The 16,855-nt window shown below is 42.5% G+C and overlaps 1 protein-coding gene across 1 annotated transcript; it reads right to left on the reverse strand.

Annotated features, from left to right (window-relative positions):
- Positions 1–1,440: 1,440 nt before the first annotated feature.
- On the reverse strand, positions 1,441–5,482 carry LOC125529293 (GDP-mannose 3,5-epimerase 1). Its single transcript, XM_048693704.2, has 7 exons — positions 5,271–5,482; positions 3,277–3,693; positions 2,763–2,856; positions 2,538–2,667; positions 2,339–2,471; positions 1,974–2,181; positions 1,441–1,806 (listed from the first exon to the last, which is right to left on the reverse strand). The coding sequence occupies exons 2-7, from the start codon at positions 3,690–3,692 to the stop codon at positions 1,651–1,653; spliced, it is 1,137 nt and encodes a 378-aa protein (XP_048549661.1). The 5' UTR covers position 3,693; positions 5,271–5,482; the 3' UTR covers positions 1,441–1,650.
- Positions 5,483–16,855: the final 11,373 nt, after the last annotated feature.

A 16,855-nucleotide genomic window follows, 5' to 3' on the forward strand; every position in this document is an offset into this window, starting at 1 on the left:
CGAGCAATCCAGGCCACATACGCAGGGTTTTCAGCTTCGATCTTCGTCCCATTGGAGCCATCAGACTCGATGATCTTGGCTGGAGCACGGTCGGAGCCATCGAGAAGGCCCATAACATTGGCGCCACGGAACGCCGGAACGATGAGGGCTTGCCATAGCAGAAAGTTATCTCGCGTCAGAAGCTGAGTTGGAGGGCTCCCGAGGGCAGCGGCCAGGGCTGAAGTTGATGTCGACGAGCTCATGGTGTTAGATCGGATCGGAGGTTGTTTGTTTGGTTGTTGATGCGGCGGCGGCAGCTTAAAGGCAGCAGCGACGGCGAGGTTGTTTGTCTAGGTTGTTGATGCGGCGGCGGCGGCTTGAAGACAGCAGCGGCGGCGAGGTTGTTTGTTTGGTTGTTGATGCGGCGGCGGCGGCTTGAAGGCAGCAACGGCGGCGAGGTTTTGTTTGTCTTCGGCGGCGGCGGCGGCGGCGGCAGCTAGGTCACGGGAGGAGGGGCTCTGATACCATGTCAAACGTGATGACGGGAACGGTGCTTGAGTCCACACCGGTTGCATGTTAATATAGATGGCTTGGAAGCCGAGTTGGCTTGGAAGCCAAGTTGTACAAGGTGCAGGTATCCGTATACAATACTATACGCTATACGGTATACAAAAACTAAAATTACATTTAACCGTCTGAACCATGCCTCGTCGCTATTTGTGGCTTGAGGTTCGACTAGGCGAGCTGCTTGTGTCCTTGTAGTTGTGGTGTGTGAACTGTATGCTGAAAAGCGTTGTATCAGCCGCTTGGCTCTTCCTCTTTGCTACTGATACACCTCTCCATTGTGTATCCTTGAAAATCAGGGGGCATAGGATTATCTGGGCAGACTTAACTCTGCAATCTGGTGATGATGATCCACTGCTTGAGGCGATAATTTCAGTTCGACCAATCCTCACTAATGTTATGATTCCTTTGTAAAAATAAGTTTTCTCGTCACCCTTCATAGATTGTAACTGCATTGGGATGAATAATTTTTGGTTCAGTCCCAATTTTGTATGACGCCCTGCTTGCTATAAGGACTGCTAGCCTTGGTTTGCAGCCTATTATATATGCACTCGCAGATTAATTGGAAGCTAATAGGCTAACAAATTATGTAGCAATTACAGCTACTTGCGCGAGTAGCTTGTTTGCTCTGCGAGTGAGTTCTTCAGAGCTTCTATTCAATTCTGTTCACCTACTCAATGGAGCTACTATGTTTATCTATTGGTCTATACATACATGTAAGAACTTTAAGCTGGCCTACTGCCACTTCATGTGTTAGCTTACTTTGGTTTCGGTGGGTTTCACGAAGGACATAAGTTTTGGTTATAGTCGATGCCATCGGCACAACAAGTCATCTAGTGACCAATTGTTTGACCAGATGGCCAGATCTGGACAACAAAGCACACAATACAGCTCAGCTTCAAAGTAAAAAAGGGGGATCTTATTCTTCATCCAATCAAAAGTTTGGTATCCCAGGAATTCGGTGACACAAAGATAATCGCGCATGAATCTGCTAAAATCGCTCATGAGGTAGGTAGGGCAGGCTGTGCTATTCTCTGAATGTTTTTCGCATGGAAGGATCCGTTCGACGGGCAGTGGCATAATAGGCCTGGCGTTGATCTGCATAGTTTACTCCTTCCCGTCAGCCGCGCGGAGGGAGCCGAGCTGCACCGGCGCCTGTGTGGACACCACCTTGGACGATCCATACAGGGCGACGTCCTTCCCCTCGGTCCTCTCCTTCTCGATCTGCTCCTTGATCCAGAAGTAGGTGAACCTTAGGCCATCCTGCACAGAATTCATAGGTATTGTTATTAATTATCTTCGACTTCCTGAGGATTTTACTGAAGCCATCATAACAGGACCAGCCTGCATCTGTGCTAATGTAAAGAGCTTCAGGTGTTATTATCATGTGGCGTTGGAATTGTCAGTGTTTGACAATTATGCTGCATTACCTTGAGCCTCATTGTGGGGGCCCAGCCAAGCTTCTCCTTGATGAGTGTGTTGTCAGAGTTGCGGCCACGGACACCCTCTGGACCAGGGATGTGGTGGATGGGCAGCTTCTTGTCCTCGAAGCCGAGAACAATCTCAGCCATCTCGTTCATGCTCACCATTTCATCGCTTCCGATGTTCACGGGCTCGCAGAAGTCTGACTTTGTCAATCTACGAAGTACAGTTTGTCAATATGTTGATTTATCATTTCTGCCAAGGCAGTAGTTTTTAATTGATATCTTCTTGATATTAATATATTCCCTTTATCGGGTAAAACAATGTAGTTCTGTCTGGTATAATGTGGATAATGTGACGAGTAGCTATATACCTCAGAACACCCTCGACGCACTCGTCGATAAAAGTGAACGATCGAGTCTGGAGACCATCACCCCACATCTCGAACTGTTCGGTGGAGGTCTGAGCCTTTCTACAGAAGGCAGCTGGTGCCTTCTCACGACCGCCTAACAAATTGCAAAATTGAATTATTTTGCCTCAGGGTGACATTATGATCGAGCTTGTGGATTTACCTTTCCATGTTCCAAAGGGACCGTAAATGTTGTGAAAACGGCCAATACGGCACTCAATGTCAAAGTCCTTGGTGTAGTGCTTGCACAGCTCCTCGGTCGCGAGCTTCTCCAAGCCATAGGCATCTTGCGGCTGAATGGTAGCACAGTAATAAAGGAAGTTAAAATCTGGATATTTTAACACATCTGAGTATAATACAAAATGGCATCAATTTCCTATGAACTCACCTCAGCAGGCCAGGCATCAGCTTCCTTCAAGCTCACATTTGTCTCAAGTTGTTTGAATTCAGGATAGATGCATGCGCTCGAGGCATAGAAGAACCTGCAGGACCAAAAAAAACAAAATTGAATCGATATGGGATACGTAAGTTATTTGGATTTGAGGCAATGTACTTGCAAAGTAGACATGTACTTGAAACAATTCGAAAGGAAAACAGAGTTAATTCTGATATCGTAGCAGCACTACTTTTTTTCTTAAGTTCAGTTTGGTAGTGTCAATATCAACTCGACAAGAAACAGATCTGGATATGCCACTAATGAATATATTTGTCAAATGCAAGCATGCATCTTTAACAAAGCTTCTAAAGACCACCATGCACATTAAATGTCTACTCCAGGTTTTATCACTCTTGCCTGAGAAAGCTTTTCAAGTAATTTCTGAATTCCAAATAAACCCTTTTCAAGTAATCTCTGGACAAGCTCATAGCACACTTCAGCTAGATGGGTAAATGAAGTTACAAACCTCTTCACGCCGTTGATACGCCCGGCCTCAAGCATGTTGAAACTGATCATGGTGTTGTTGTACATGATAACAGAGTGGTTAGACTGAATGAACCCCATGCCTCCCATATCAGCAGCGAGATTGAAGACATGGTCGACATTGGTGGTGACCTTAAGGCAGTTGTCCATGACCCTGAGGTCAGCAAGGTGGAACTCATGGCAGAACATGTCCTCGGTCATATGCTCGTTCTTCTTCCAGTCTGAGGCAATGATGTAGTGCCCCTCACTCTTCAGACGGCGAGCAATATGGGATCCAATGAAACCACCAGCTCCAGTGACTGAGATTCTCAGCTTCTCAGATGGCCAGTACAGCTCCCTCTCCAGCTCAGCATAGGTGTACTCGCCATAGGGAGTTCCAGTCTCGTCGGTGCTCCCCATTCTGTTGTTCAAAGAATTTGAAATAAAAATGAGTAACACTAGAAGTCAAATTGATATGAAGCATTACTGAATTTCCCTTCAGATAGGCACTTAATTCGAACTAGGACACAAAAAAATATCATGGAATTAAGAGGGAAAAAACTGCTAAGATTGAACAGAGTACATCTGTAAACATCCACTGCTTAGAGGGCTGCTCATTAATTCCTTGTCATGTGTCTCAAATATTTCAAACAGAAATGTTCTGTGGAGCCATGGTCCAGCCAAATCTATGTTCAGCACACACACCTATCGACAGCTTTTACAGGGATCTGTGTCTGGCGAGCATAGTAAAGCATGGGGGGATCATCAACTGAAGGTTGGAAGGCCTACAGCCGCTAATTAAACCTACTGTAGGCCAACACCGTTGGGAATAAAATATCCAACTTGCTTCGAACAACACTAATGCTGTGTACGATGCACCAGCACTGTCCACATTACTGTATTGCCTCATCCTGTAGTCAGCTGTGGCCATATAACTGGACAGTACTAATAAGCTGAATTAACATGATTTACCAGTAATATCCTACGAACCAAAAGAGGCCTAAACTGTCAAGGTCACTAGTCTCGCTGTGTTGTCGATGCGGCCTCAAATTTTTTTTTCGAGCATTGCAAATCTTTCTAGACCGCCATGTACGATTATACAAAAAAGTTCTGCAGTGTGTTGGTTCAGTTTCATCATCAGTTATCCTTGAAAAACAGTTGTTTTGCATCAGCTTTTTATTTTGAAATGGCAGGTCAAAACTGATTTTTTGTCCACACGAGCTTGATTCGCAATAACTCTTTTTATGCCAGGAGTGTCGCCTCTACTGAATGCGATATCCTCCTTTGACCAAGTCGAAAACACAATAGTTAGACAGATGGGACGACTTGGAGGTATTCTCAGGTTCTCACAACTGAACAAGCTAAACCTGAAACCTTCTGTATGGTTGGCGGGTACCTTCGGCTTAGAAAATATGTTGAGGGAAGACGAACAGTGCCGACAGGCCTGACCAGAACACTATCAATTGTGGCAGCCCATCACGTCAAAAAGAAAACGAGCCCGGGAAGGCCTGCGAGTACGAGCAACCTGACGGAGAGATGGATTCAGGCAAACGGTGCAAGATCAAGAAGTTTGGAAAATGCTGACAGTGACAGGGGCCGGATCCACATGAGAGCTGTACGATCTTTCAAAAAAAAACATGAGAGCTGTACTAGATCGGACGGTGGGTTCGGGGTCAAAACAGAATACTATGGCTGCACATGGTTCAACCAAGCACTACTCCTTGACAGAATCTTTGGGGCTAATGGCGATACACTGATACTAGTACACATGAACAGCGAGCACCCGCCCGCCTGCTGTTCAAGTCAACCACAGAACTTCCTGCGATTCATGGCGCCTAATTGTACACACGCCCATGCCCGGTACCAATCCATAGCAGCAGCAATCGTGCACCAAGCAATACATACATGCAAATTACTACGAGGCAGTTCATAGTTCATACATACATACACCCAAGCAGACTCAGATGGCGATCATGGAGGGATGCATGAGGAGCTTACCTTGCCGGAGGTGTCGGGGCAGTCGTCGGCGGTGGGAAGGAGGCGGCGGCGTGGTCTCCCTTTTTCTCGTGGGGCTGGCGGGAGGGGGACAAAGGAGGCGAGGCGGCGGTGTGCGGCCCTGGATGGATGGATGGATGCACTTCCCGCGATCTAGATCGGGTTATGTAGGGGATGATGATGGGTAGGTGGGTGGAGGGAGACCGAGGAGGGAACGAGACAAGACAAATAGTATACAGGAGGAGGATGGAGGGAGGGAACGTGCGTCAGGCTCGGCGGCACGTTGCCTCCGGCTGCGCCAATGGCAGCCAGGGGTCGTGGCTTGGTGCACGTTACCTTCGGCTGCGCCGGTGGCAGCGAGGGGTCACGGTTTGGTCTGCGCTTCGTCCCGGTCTTCGCGGTGCTTTGCGACCGGTGGTATCGTCAAGTACGTAGTACTGAAGTTGATGCATGTGGTCTAGGCTATGATTGCCCTTTGACGGCGTTTTTGTGCTGTCACGTCGACGCAACGGTGCCAAGGTGTTTGCTGTATCCCCATCACATGTCTGCTCTTGCTCATTTACTTATATCTTGTAAGGTGTTGAAAGACTTCATAGACAGCGAACCAACCGAGGCACTGTGTATCTCTAGCCCACATAGACGCAAGCGCTCATAATACTTACGTGCATATATTCACCTCTATGAACACACACATGTACACCCTATCCCTATGAGCATCTCCGAAAGACTGAGCCGACATATCATCTTGAGATTTTACAAAGTCACTGTAGACGCCTCGTAGTCGAGGGGAACATCTTCTCCCACTGAACGTGCATCGTCGGAAATCTTGAAATAAGTTCAGAATAAATGTAAGCACTAGCATTTGAACATTGATGGGCTGAGGATCAGACCGAGCCTTGAGGGGTGGGGGTGAGAGGGGCATATACCCCGGGCCCCACGCGCCAAGGGGGCCCCCAAAATGCCAAAATATCACGTAATATTCCATGTTATTTTCTCCTTTAATCAAAGATTTCATTCTTTAATCTACTATCCCAAAATAGGTATCCCTTCCTCATTTACCCTGATTTTCTTCCTACTTCGGATAAAGTTGAGAGACGAGACTTGCCTGCTCCTCCGGCGTGCGCCCATCTGTGCTCCCGCATACGTGGCATGATTTGATTGGAACAAAATAAAGCCCGGCCCCATCCCCTTAAAATCATGGGGGAGATGATTAGATTATAAAGGAAAAAAGAGAAAAAGACAGCCGTAGGATGAAATGTGAGTACGGATGGAAGCATGGGGAGGGAGCAGGCAAGCCGGATCCAAAGTTGAGAGCCCGCGCGCAGGTACGATTGATAATATGCCAATTACTATTGTGTGCAATTAATTAGTGGTAGTTATTTCCGTTTAAACAATAGAGGTAGCTATGGAAACATATATCTCATGATTTTGTTCCTTAATCTATGAGAGTACTAACAACCAGATCACACACGGGGTTGGAAGAGAGAGAATGGACCCCCCCCCTTCCACGCGCTTCTTCTCATGTGCGCCCATGGCGTTGCCTCGAGACAGAGGAGGACTGGGCGGCCGTTGCCTCCCACTCGGTCAACCTAACTTTCTGAGAGAGGCGATTACAAGTTACAAGAAGAGATATTATTAGGGTTATCAATTTTTTTAGTTTGGCAACATGCTGATAGTTGCTATGCAGGATTAAACTAATGTTAATCCATAAGACGAGGACTTCGCGTAATAGATATGCTAACATCAACATGGATGATAACAAAGTGAGTGATCGTGTGCATTTAAATCATCTGCTAGTCTTGACGACGTACCCGTTTTTATTATAGATGATTAGGACCCAAGGAATTAGAAATAATCAACATATTTCTTGTGTTTTTTACGTTTATGTTAAGGGCCTAGAATCTAGTTTCGCCCCGGGCCCCTAAATCTCAAGACCGGCCCTGCTGGGGATACCACTGTCCACCTAACCATCCTGCCATAGGTTGCCACGCTGCGCCAGTGGTATCGTCAAGTATTGAAGTTGATATGCATGTGGTGGTACGGTGCAGTCTAGGCTATGATTGCCTTTTGACGGTGTTTTTGTGCTGTCACGTCGACGCAACAGTTTCAAAGATGTTGTTGTATCTCTATCGCCATCACATGTCTGCTCTGCTTCACTTGCCTATCTTGTAAGGCATTGAAATACTTCATAGGCAAGATGAATGGAAATATTCAGGTTGGAGGTTCACTATCCATGGTGACCATCATTATTAAAAAGAACATAGGAAAGATTTACAGAGAATGGTGTTTAGCTCTCAGCCTCCATAAAGGCTGATTTTTTCATAAACTCAAAATTCAAAAAATTTGGTTTCAAAAAATCTGAAAATTTTGTACTCCCTCCGTCCAGAAATATTTGTCATCAAAATGAATAAAAGAGTATGTATCTAGAAGTATTTTAGTTCTAGATACATCTCTTTTTATCCATTTTGATGACAAGTATTTTCGGACGGATGGAGTACAAGTAAACAATGATGTGAGGGGTATGTGTGTAAAATTTCAGGATGAAATGTGTTGAAATGCGACCTGTACAAAAAATACAAATTCATGGTCCGAAAGGATGGATACTGTCATGTGTTAAAAAGCTCCAGATTTGTTTTTTTTTGCACAACCATTCTTTCGATGTATCTCATCCTAAAAATTTACACACTTATGCATTATGCCTTCATCTATATCTATAACTTTTTCAAAAAAAATTAAAATGTAAAAAAATGAATTTTCACGAATTTTGAATTTTGCATTTGGAGGCCTTCATGGAGCTCGGCCTCCAAAAGCAATTTCCGGGATTTACACTTTGCTTTCTCATTGTACTAGTAAGCTTGCATGTGCAACGCACGTCTCGATCGAAGCATCCTATTAAAATCAAATGAGTATTGAATTCTTAGTTCATATTCTAGAAATTTGGGGAAAAAGAATATCTATAGTGCCTGATGACCCCGCATATCTAAAGGTCAAGTTTAATACAAACCATAAATTATCTTTTGATGATGTCATTTGAAGTTCAAGAAGACCAAAATGATTGTATAGTAAAGATTTCAGGATATCTAATTTTTTTTCTTGTCTGAACTTGAAGGACTTATAATAGGTATAGGTATTGCCCAAGTGAACATGGCTGCAAATTTTTAATAAATATAAAAAAATAGTTGTCCTGGAAAAATTAAATCCATTCCCTCTTGGGTTCGGGCTACATGTTATCCTCACAAGTTGAATTGTTGGGCCTGACTACAACGCCACCAGTGGGAACACGGCGAGCTAGAAGAGTTCGCCAATAGTCAGGACTATTTTGCTCCCATTGTGAGTTTGTCTCACCTCATGTAGTGCAACATATTGATGTACAAAAATGAAGAAATGGAATTTAATATTTTTGTATGACACAGATGGCATGCATCACGCCACAGTTTCTCTAAGCTAAGCTTAGCTCTAGAAGGATTAAACATGAATTAAACTTTTCATATCGACATCCTAATTGTGGAGAAAAGTCTAGTATTCTAGAATGATAAACTGTACAATAAGGTAAAAAGCTCTTAGTAGATCATGCGCTAGAATAATAATTGGTTAGCTAACCAGGAAAAAAACACGTGAAATTTAGGAAGACAAAAGCCACACAAAATAAATTTCTTATGAGATGAATATACCCTTAGGAAAATAAATCGCACCAATATCATGACGGACACACAAGTAACTTGGCAGGTTTAAAATGAAGGAAATGCATGATGTGATGCAACTATCAGTACATATTCCATTTGAAGCAACCTTATGTCAGTTAACTCACAAAAAAGGGGGAAATAACATACTGAAAATGCTAAATACTTGAATTTCCATGATAGCCATAGTGACTCACTTCCCGTGTAATGAAACTTCAGCGGTGTTCTTTAGAAAGAAAATGATTAGGTGCAGATTGAAATACAGATACAAAATAGTCAAGTTGCCTGTCATCATGGTTATCGAATCACGCAATGAACAGCATGGAAGAAAGATAAGAAAAGTGCTTTCATTATGTATTGGAATATGAAATAGTTGTTCTGACTAAGCTTTTTAAGTGTAAGAAATGAACAGCATATCTTGCAAACTCTATACACAACATGCCTACCATATTTGGCTGCTGAACTTAAGCTCCTCCTCCTTCCATTTTAGAGCCCCATTCTTAAAACAAAACAGGGTTATTGTTCATGCATAAAAATCTGATCATTCTACAAAGGGGGAGTGGTAATTAAAAATCAATTCAGGAGCTATTATCAATATAAAATAAGAAGAAAAGAGAGAAATTTATTGTTAGCACTAATTCTGTACAATGTAAACTTGTCATAGTCTGGATCCTCTTTTATTTGGCCACTATTAGCAAAAATTAGATCTATTTTTAGTTGCAATTATTATCAAACGTATTGTTAGACCACAAATTAAATCGCTTATTGTTTAACATGTATGGCCGCAAGCCCTAACAGCAAAAGAAAAGAAAAAATAGTTGTTGCAGCTAAATGCTGGAACTGCATGTATACATAGAACAGAAAAAAATAGCAAAAACAAATTAGCAAAAAAAAATTGGCAAAAAGTGCACTGATGATGGGCATATGTTTCCCCAATTGACATGTGGAAATTGTTGTAATGCACTGGCGAATTTGTGCCAGCAACTATGAATCAAAAATGGAAAAATAGACTCACCTGATTGAGCATCGAACGACAAATAATACAGCTGCAAATACTCCACGGATAATGGTGCAGAGCATTGCGTAATACATGAGTTATCTAGTTACGGCTGGTGTACGTAGGAACTTATTCTGAATTTTCTGATACCCAAAGGCAGATTTCAAACAAACTTCTTCCAATCTAGAAGTCTAGAAGCCCGACCAGTCCGAAAAGAGATACTGTAACTAAAAGAAAAAAACATATATGTATCAGTACAAAGGGTGTTCTGTTTACCACAACACATGAAAATATAGTGCTACATCCCTGTAATAGCATCTATGACAACCATATAGAGATTTGAACAATAAAAAATTAAAAATGAATGATAAAGGGATCTAAATGAAGCAAGAATGGTGTAGGATCATGGAGAAAAGTAAAATATCTGGGATCTTCAATCTTGCAGGCACACATAGCGTTGGCCTTGTTTCCTGCAAATCGTCGTTCTGTTAGGAACATTTGGCTTCAGGCCTTTGGCTCTTCACCTCAAACCATTTTCTTAAGTAAATAATATGCAAATAAACCCACATCGAACCCATGAGTTGGTGCGGCGATGGTCGGCCTTGGCTGTGACCTCGTTAATCTAGCAGGTATAGTTTGGCGATTACTGGGAGCGGCTTCGGTGGTGGCCCGTCTTCCCAGCTGCCATGGAGGAGTGCAAGGGAACGACCAGAGATGCGGAAGCGGTGCTGGGGTAGAGCTCTTCTGTTGGAAAAGGACAAGAATACATCATATATTTGTCATGCTTATCTATACCTACTATTAAAGGGAATAGGTATTCTTTGTCCGTCACACATGTTTTATAGAATGACCCCTCACCTTTTTAAAAATCAACCTGCTATCAATCTACTATTTTTTTAATATGAAAAAAAACTTTTCATCCAGTTGGGCCTCGACTGCGCTCCATACGGCCCACCTCGCCTGTCCATCGTCTCCGGCGTGCGTAGCAAAAAAATAATGGCCAAAGTATGGGATCAAAACCGTGACCTGCCGCACAATAATAATGTGCACAACCAACTGATCTAACCATCAATTTATAAAATTATCTCATATCCTTTCTTTACCATCCGCCTAATCAACTTTATATGTAAGCAATTTAAAATCAATAAGCGCCTCAAGAATCAATAAGCAGAGAAACAAAATCAAAGGATTCGTGCGACACAATTAACAGGATTCTTGTGAAATACCAAGGAAATAAAAAGATTTCAGCCGATATGCAAAGAAGTAATAAGGAAGGAAAGGAATTGAGTCCATTGTGGCAGGGAAAATAAGGAAGGACAAAAGAAACTGAAGTCGTTGTGGTAGAGAAACTAAGGAAGAAAAATAAGAGGATTTCATGCGAGTGCAAAGAAATAAGGAAGGGAAGGAATATATGGAAGGAGCAGTCCACACCTAGGAATATAAGGAAGGAGGAAAACAAGGAAGGACACCCTCTAATCCTCAAATTGAATAAGGAAGGAGAACATTACACATAATCAAAGGAGCACTATGGGCCTTGCTTAATATACAAGGGATTACATGCACATTGTGCCTTCACATATATGGGCCTGCATACGGGGATGATCAATAAAATCCCTAATCTTGTCTAAAAAAACCAAAGGAGCACTATGGGCCTTGCTTAATATACAAGGGATTACATGCACATTGTGCCTTCACATATATGGGCCTGCATACGGGGATGATCAATAAAATCCCTAATCTTGTCTAAAAAAACCAAAGGAGCACTATGGGCCTTGCTTAATATACAAGGGATTACATGCACATTGTGCCTTCACATATATGGGCCTGCATACGGGGATGATCAATAAAATCCCTAATCTTGTCTAAAAAAACCAAAATTATCTTGAGTAATCAGGGTTGCTTTAGCCAATTGAGATAAGAAAAGTTGTTCACAAGAACGGCCCACAAGTCGAACAATGCATTCATTTCCCCTGCCAAAAAAAACAATGTATTAGACCTTTTGCAAAGATGATTGGCTTGAAAGAACAATTCTTCTTAATGTTAGGGATATTTGACCATATTTTTTAAACCATACTGATTGGATTATGAGTGTCGGAGGAGTGCGAGGAATATCTATCACGTTGCAACGCACGAGCCATTTTCTTAGTGGTCATAAATTTCTTATACGCACAAGGATACTTCAAGAGAAAAAAATATCATCTGCTAATTCATGAAAGTACCTAAGCAAAATCCCTACTGATGATCTACTTCCCGTTTTGAAAATGGTGATGACCAAAGTCTATATGAAGTACTGAAATTTCAATAAGTGTGCTTAGTAAATGTTATGTTGACATACCTGGTTTCATTAGGGGTACACAAAATCAGCAGTCACCTGGACGTACTTCCCTTCATGACACCAGCCGGGCCTCCGCTGAATCCATACAGGTGCTGCCTTTGGCACGCTCCCGCGGGTAATCAGATCCACAACACCAACCATGACAAGTCAACGACAAGAATTATTCAGGAAACACATCAAAGCAACAAAATCTAAAAAGATCTATCCTCATATTTTCCATCAAAGAAGAGACTGACGCACACCTTTTTAATTCAATTATGAACACCTATTTCCAATTTCAATTGGTCTCAGCTAGTGCTAAACGAACGTGTAGCTAGAGATCACTCGCACTTACCAAAGACGTCGCAGATCACATTCTGCCCCCCTAGAGCCTAGCCACCAGAAAGCACGACGCTGATCTTGAGCAGCTTCGATGTGACCGGCTCGGCCGAAGGCTGACCGTACAAGTTCGGGAACAGCTTGGCGATCTCATCTGTGACAGATCGAGTCATGGCCGTCAAATCCAAAATTCAAAGAAGCCCAGACCGCGATTCTGCTGGCCAAGGTCCGGGAGCGACGCATCCAAGACATAGGGAGTTCATTACTCACCGGGGCTTCCCGCGGCGGCGGTGGTGGTGGGCCCGTCGGCGAGTGTGAAATGGAAGCGGAGGACGGAGGGGAGGGGCAGCGTGTGCCGATGCGGCTCGTCTGCACCTCGCTGTACACGGCGACGGCTCGGGCGGCGACCTGCGGCGAAGGGCGCGGCGGCTCCCGCGGCCCGCGGTGAAGGGCGGCTCCGAGGCGGCGGCTCGGCGACCTGCGGCCCGCGCCCGGCTGCGGGAGGAACGGTGCGGGGGCATGAGGTCATGCGACGTGCGGGCGGGGCGAGAGGTTTGTGCGAACGGTTTCTTTTTTTTTAGCGGCGGGGCAGCGTTAGCGATCGATGATCGATGGATTGTTGGCTTGATGCGTGTTTGCAGTGTTAAACACCGAAGGATTAAGGGTCATTGGATTTTGCTGATGGATGGATGAGATGATCGCCTGAATACCACCTGATCGGCATGCGGGGCACACTCGTCGACGCTCCGGGAACCACTTGCTTTTCCTGATGCTGTGTGGTGTCACCGACACCTTGTTGGTGGTCGGTCAACACTCGCGACCCAGTCAAAGATGGGGACGAGACACTCCTCTGGCCTTGAGATTGAGCTTTCTTCCCACATAGGGACCGTCAAAAAACGTGAGCGCAAGACGTACTAGTCCTCCCATGTGGCATGCTTAGCCGGGACTTCGCTCCGATCCACCTTGATTTGAGGAATAATGCCATGCCGATGCTTGACGCGCGCACCCGAATGCCCATCGACCGCACTCGAATGCAGATCGATGGTCAAACTTGTCTGCAACGCTTTGCCAATCCAGATTCCAGAGCTCGCCACTCAAATGAATCAAAGATTTTTCTTTATTACAACTATGCTCCCACCATTATTTTATTAGAGGTGAGCTGTTGATCCTGCAAGTGGCAAGGCATTTTGGAACTACAACGAATCTCCGTACCTACCTACTCCTACATGAAATGAACATGGGCTGCTTGCGGTTTATATATATATAAACTGAAAGCACGTACAGGAGCTCGATCGGGGTGATGGCGACAACGTAGGATTATTCCTTTCCTCTCATCTCCTTGGAGACGGGAAAAGGTGAAAAGCTGGAGTTCAAATGATACTCCAAGAAACTGTTTAGATCCATTGACTTGTATAGATTGATGGATCCAAGAAACTGCTTAGATCCATTGACTTGACGCGCATCTGAGTAATTAACAAGTGTATGTTTGTTTCACATAAACATGCATGTGCAGGGCCAGTTTAAAAGTTGTTCATTTTCACCTTAGAAAACCATCTGTTATCTAGTAGTACCATGATGGAAAAGGTACTTACGGTGAAAAGGCAAATTTTGACGTGATCTATACCTGATATATAACTCTGTTGGAGGCGGGAAATCATCACCTTCATCGTCAACAACGACCATTGTTGCTCCGGGTTTTAAGTAGCTATATAGCATTTTTTTTTCTGTTCTTCAATACGATGATCATATGAGCTGCCTAACATTGTCATGATATATTCGGCAAAAAAACATTATTATGATTCATATTATTTAATTATTGCAGTTAATTTTGCCACGTGATGAATTATTACTACATAATTGGATTATATATAGTGCTTTGCATGGATTATAGATGTATATTTCTTCTTTTTTATTCATTAGTTTAATCATTGAGTTCCATGTTGCATGGATATATAACCCGATGTATGTGTGGTGATCAGGATATGATATGAATTGAATTGCTGTGGAATTTTAAATATTAGTTCTTGATTATATATTGATAAAGAAAATTATGGCATGCCCCGGTATTACACGAATGATGGGCGGCTAGGGGTGCACATCATCGGTGTGATGATTACCGGAGACGAACAACTAGAGCGCACGTCAGTGGTATGATGGTTATCGATGATGAGCACCTAGGGGCTCCTGTCACATATATGCACTTACCAATGATGAGGAGGGGCGCCTCGTCGCTGGTGGAGCTATAGGGACCATCCCTTGTGACCCTTTCTGCAGTAGTGAAAATTGTGAGGGATTGCCTCGTTATATATAGCAATGGCACTTTAACTAAATAATGCATAGTAGTGGGATGTGCCGGAAGTTGGTATGCAAGTATTTTCGCTTCAACATGCAAAGCGCTTCTCTAAACCCTTTTTACGAAATTTATTTACGTTTGTGCTTGTGCATCTAGGAGCCTAAAGGGGAAATCGTATTTGACGCAAGTTGCATGAAAAAAATTTGAGGGAAGCCCGTTGCATCAAACGGACTGAATAATACATAGGGTGTTGCTACTGGGCTAACCTAGTTCGGCGTCTCCCAGTGAGTGTTCCTCTGGCTTGAACGATACATCTCTTTGTTTTCTTTTTGTGTTTTTCGAGTTTTGGAGTCTTCACAGTTTCCTTCTTTTCTTTTCTTCTATTTTTAAGTTTCTCGGGTTTTTCCTAAGTCTATTTTATTTCCCCTCTTCTTTTCCCATTACTTTACACATTTTTTTGGAAATACACTATAAATATGTTTTGAAATAAATAATGCTCATATTATCGAAGTGTGTTTATGCAATTATAAAAATGTGATGAGTTCATCCACTTTAGAAAACGTCCATTTCAGCAAATATGCATTTTGAAAACAAATTCATACATTTTTGAAAAAATATCACACATTTTGAAAAAAGTTCACCCTTTCTAAAAATAAATTACTGTAATTAATTTTTTCCCATTTTTATAAAAAATGTAAATGGAAAACAGAAGAACACCCATAAACCAAAACACACAAAATATCGCAAATAAATGACTGTGTGAAATACCCGATGACCGCTTAGCGCCAGGGCCGAACTAGGCCGACCAACCATGCCATGCATGTGCATTTGGTCAAGAAACCATTGCATTGAGCAAAGAATATAGATGGCCAAAACCTATTTGGCACGTTAAGCACTAGATATTAGGCCATTTAGCAACTGGCGCACACCCCCCTTACCCTTAGATATATTTTAATGGGCCAGCCCAACTAAGACAAGTGGGAAGCTTCCTCCGCTTTTAGTTTTGTGAAGCTTCCAGAAGCTTTTTGTCCTTGTTTTGGAAGGGAATGTATCCGGTGCACCCGCACTTGTGGTGCTACCGGTGCAACGGATGCCATAGTATATTTTAAAAAATCTGAAAAAATTCTAGCATGTTAACACAACATCAATGCATGATGTCACAAAATTTCGTATAAAAAATTGAAATATTTTTTAAGGTGCAAAAATGATAAATTTCACATCGGTATAATAATGGGCCAAATCTAAAGCTCAAGTTATGTTATGTACTATTCAGTGTTAAATTTGTTTTTCGAGCTATGTTTCAAATTTTGACTTGAAATTTTTATGACAACCTACATTGATGTTGTGGGAGCGTGCTAAAATTTTTTCAGAACTTTTTGAATATTTTAAAAGCACAATGTGAGTTCAGTTCACTGGTAGCACCACAAGCTCCGGTGCACCAGATATTTTTCCTGTTTTGGAAAGCTTCTAGTAGCTTTTGACTAGATTTTTTTTTCTTTCTTTTGGTTTTGGGTTTTCTGGACCAGTTTTTGTTCCCTTTTGCCCCAAAAAAAATCAAAAATGTACTTAAATTTTTAAACATTTCTAAAATTAAATAACATTTTTTCCTCAAATTTATGAACTTTTTCTCTTAAATTTGTGATAATTTCCCAAATTCACGAACATTTTTTCACACTTTTTGAACATTTTCCTCAAATTCGTGATTTTTTAAAAGTTTTACGAACTTTCCCCGTCAAATTCGGGAACATTTTTTAACCTTAGACCTCTTTTAAAATTCATGAACTTCTTTTCAAATTCATGAACTTCTCTTTTCAGGTTTTGTGAACTTTTTCCCTTCAAATTCATGAGCTTTTGTGGACAGCGAGGTCTTTTCAAATTCGTAAACTTTTTCAACCATGAACGCTTTTAATAAGTCGACATTCAACATCAGGTTAAAGGTTAACACATCTAGTTAATTGCAACCTG

The sequence above is a fragment of the Triticum urartu genome, chromosome 1A, assembly GCF_056163025.1.
Source record: "Triticum urartu cultivar PI428250 chromosome 1A, HENAU_Tu73, whole genome shotgun sequence".
In the NCBI taxonomy this organism is placed as follows: domain Eukaryota; kingdom Viridiplantae; phylum Streptophyta; class Magnoliopsida; order Poales; family Poaceae; genus Triticum; species Triticum urartu.

What these genes read in the sequence shown, in the direction of transcription:
- LOC125529293 (XM_048693704.2), bottom strand. Translation starts at nt 3,692, where the DNA reads ATGGGGAGCACCGACGAGACTGGAACTCCCTATGGCGAGTACACCTAT. An exon ending in CGTATCAACGGCGTGAAGAG is followed by an intron (nt 2,857 to 3,276) that starts GTTTGTAACTTC and finishes TTGGTCCTGCAG; the next exon opens with GTTCTTCTATGCCTCGAGCG. An exon ending in CCCCCACAATGAGGCTCAAG is followed by an intron (nt 1,807 to 1,973) that starts GTAATGCAGCAT and finishes AATTCTGTGCAG; the next exon opens with GATGGCCTAAGGTTCACCTA.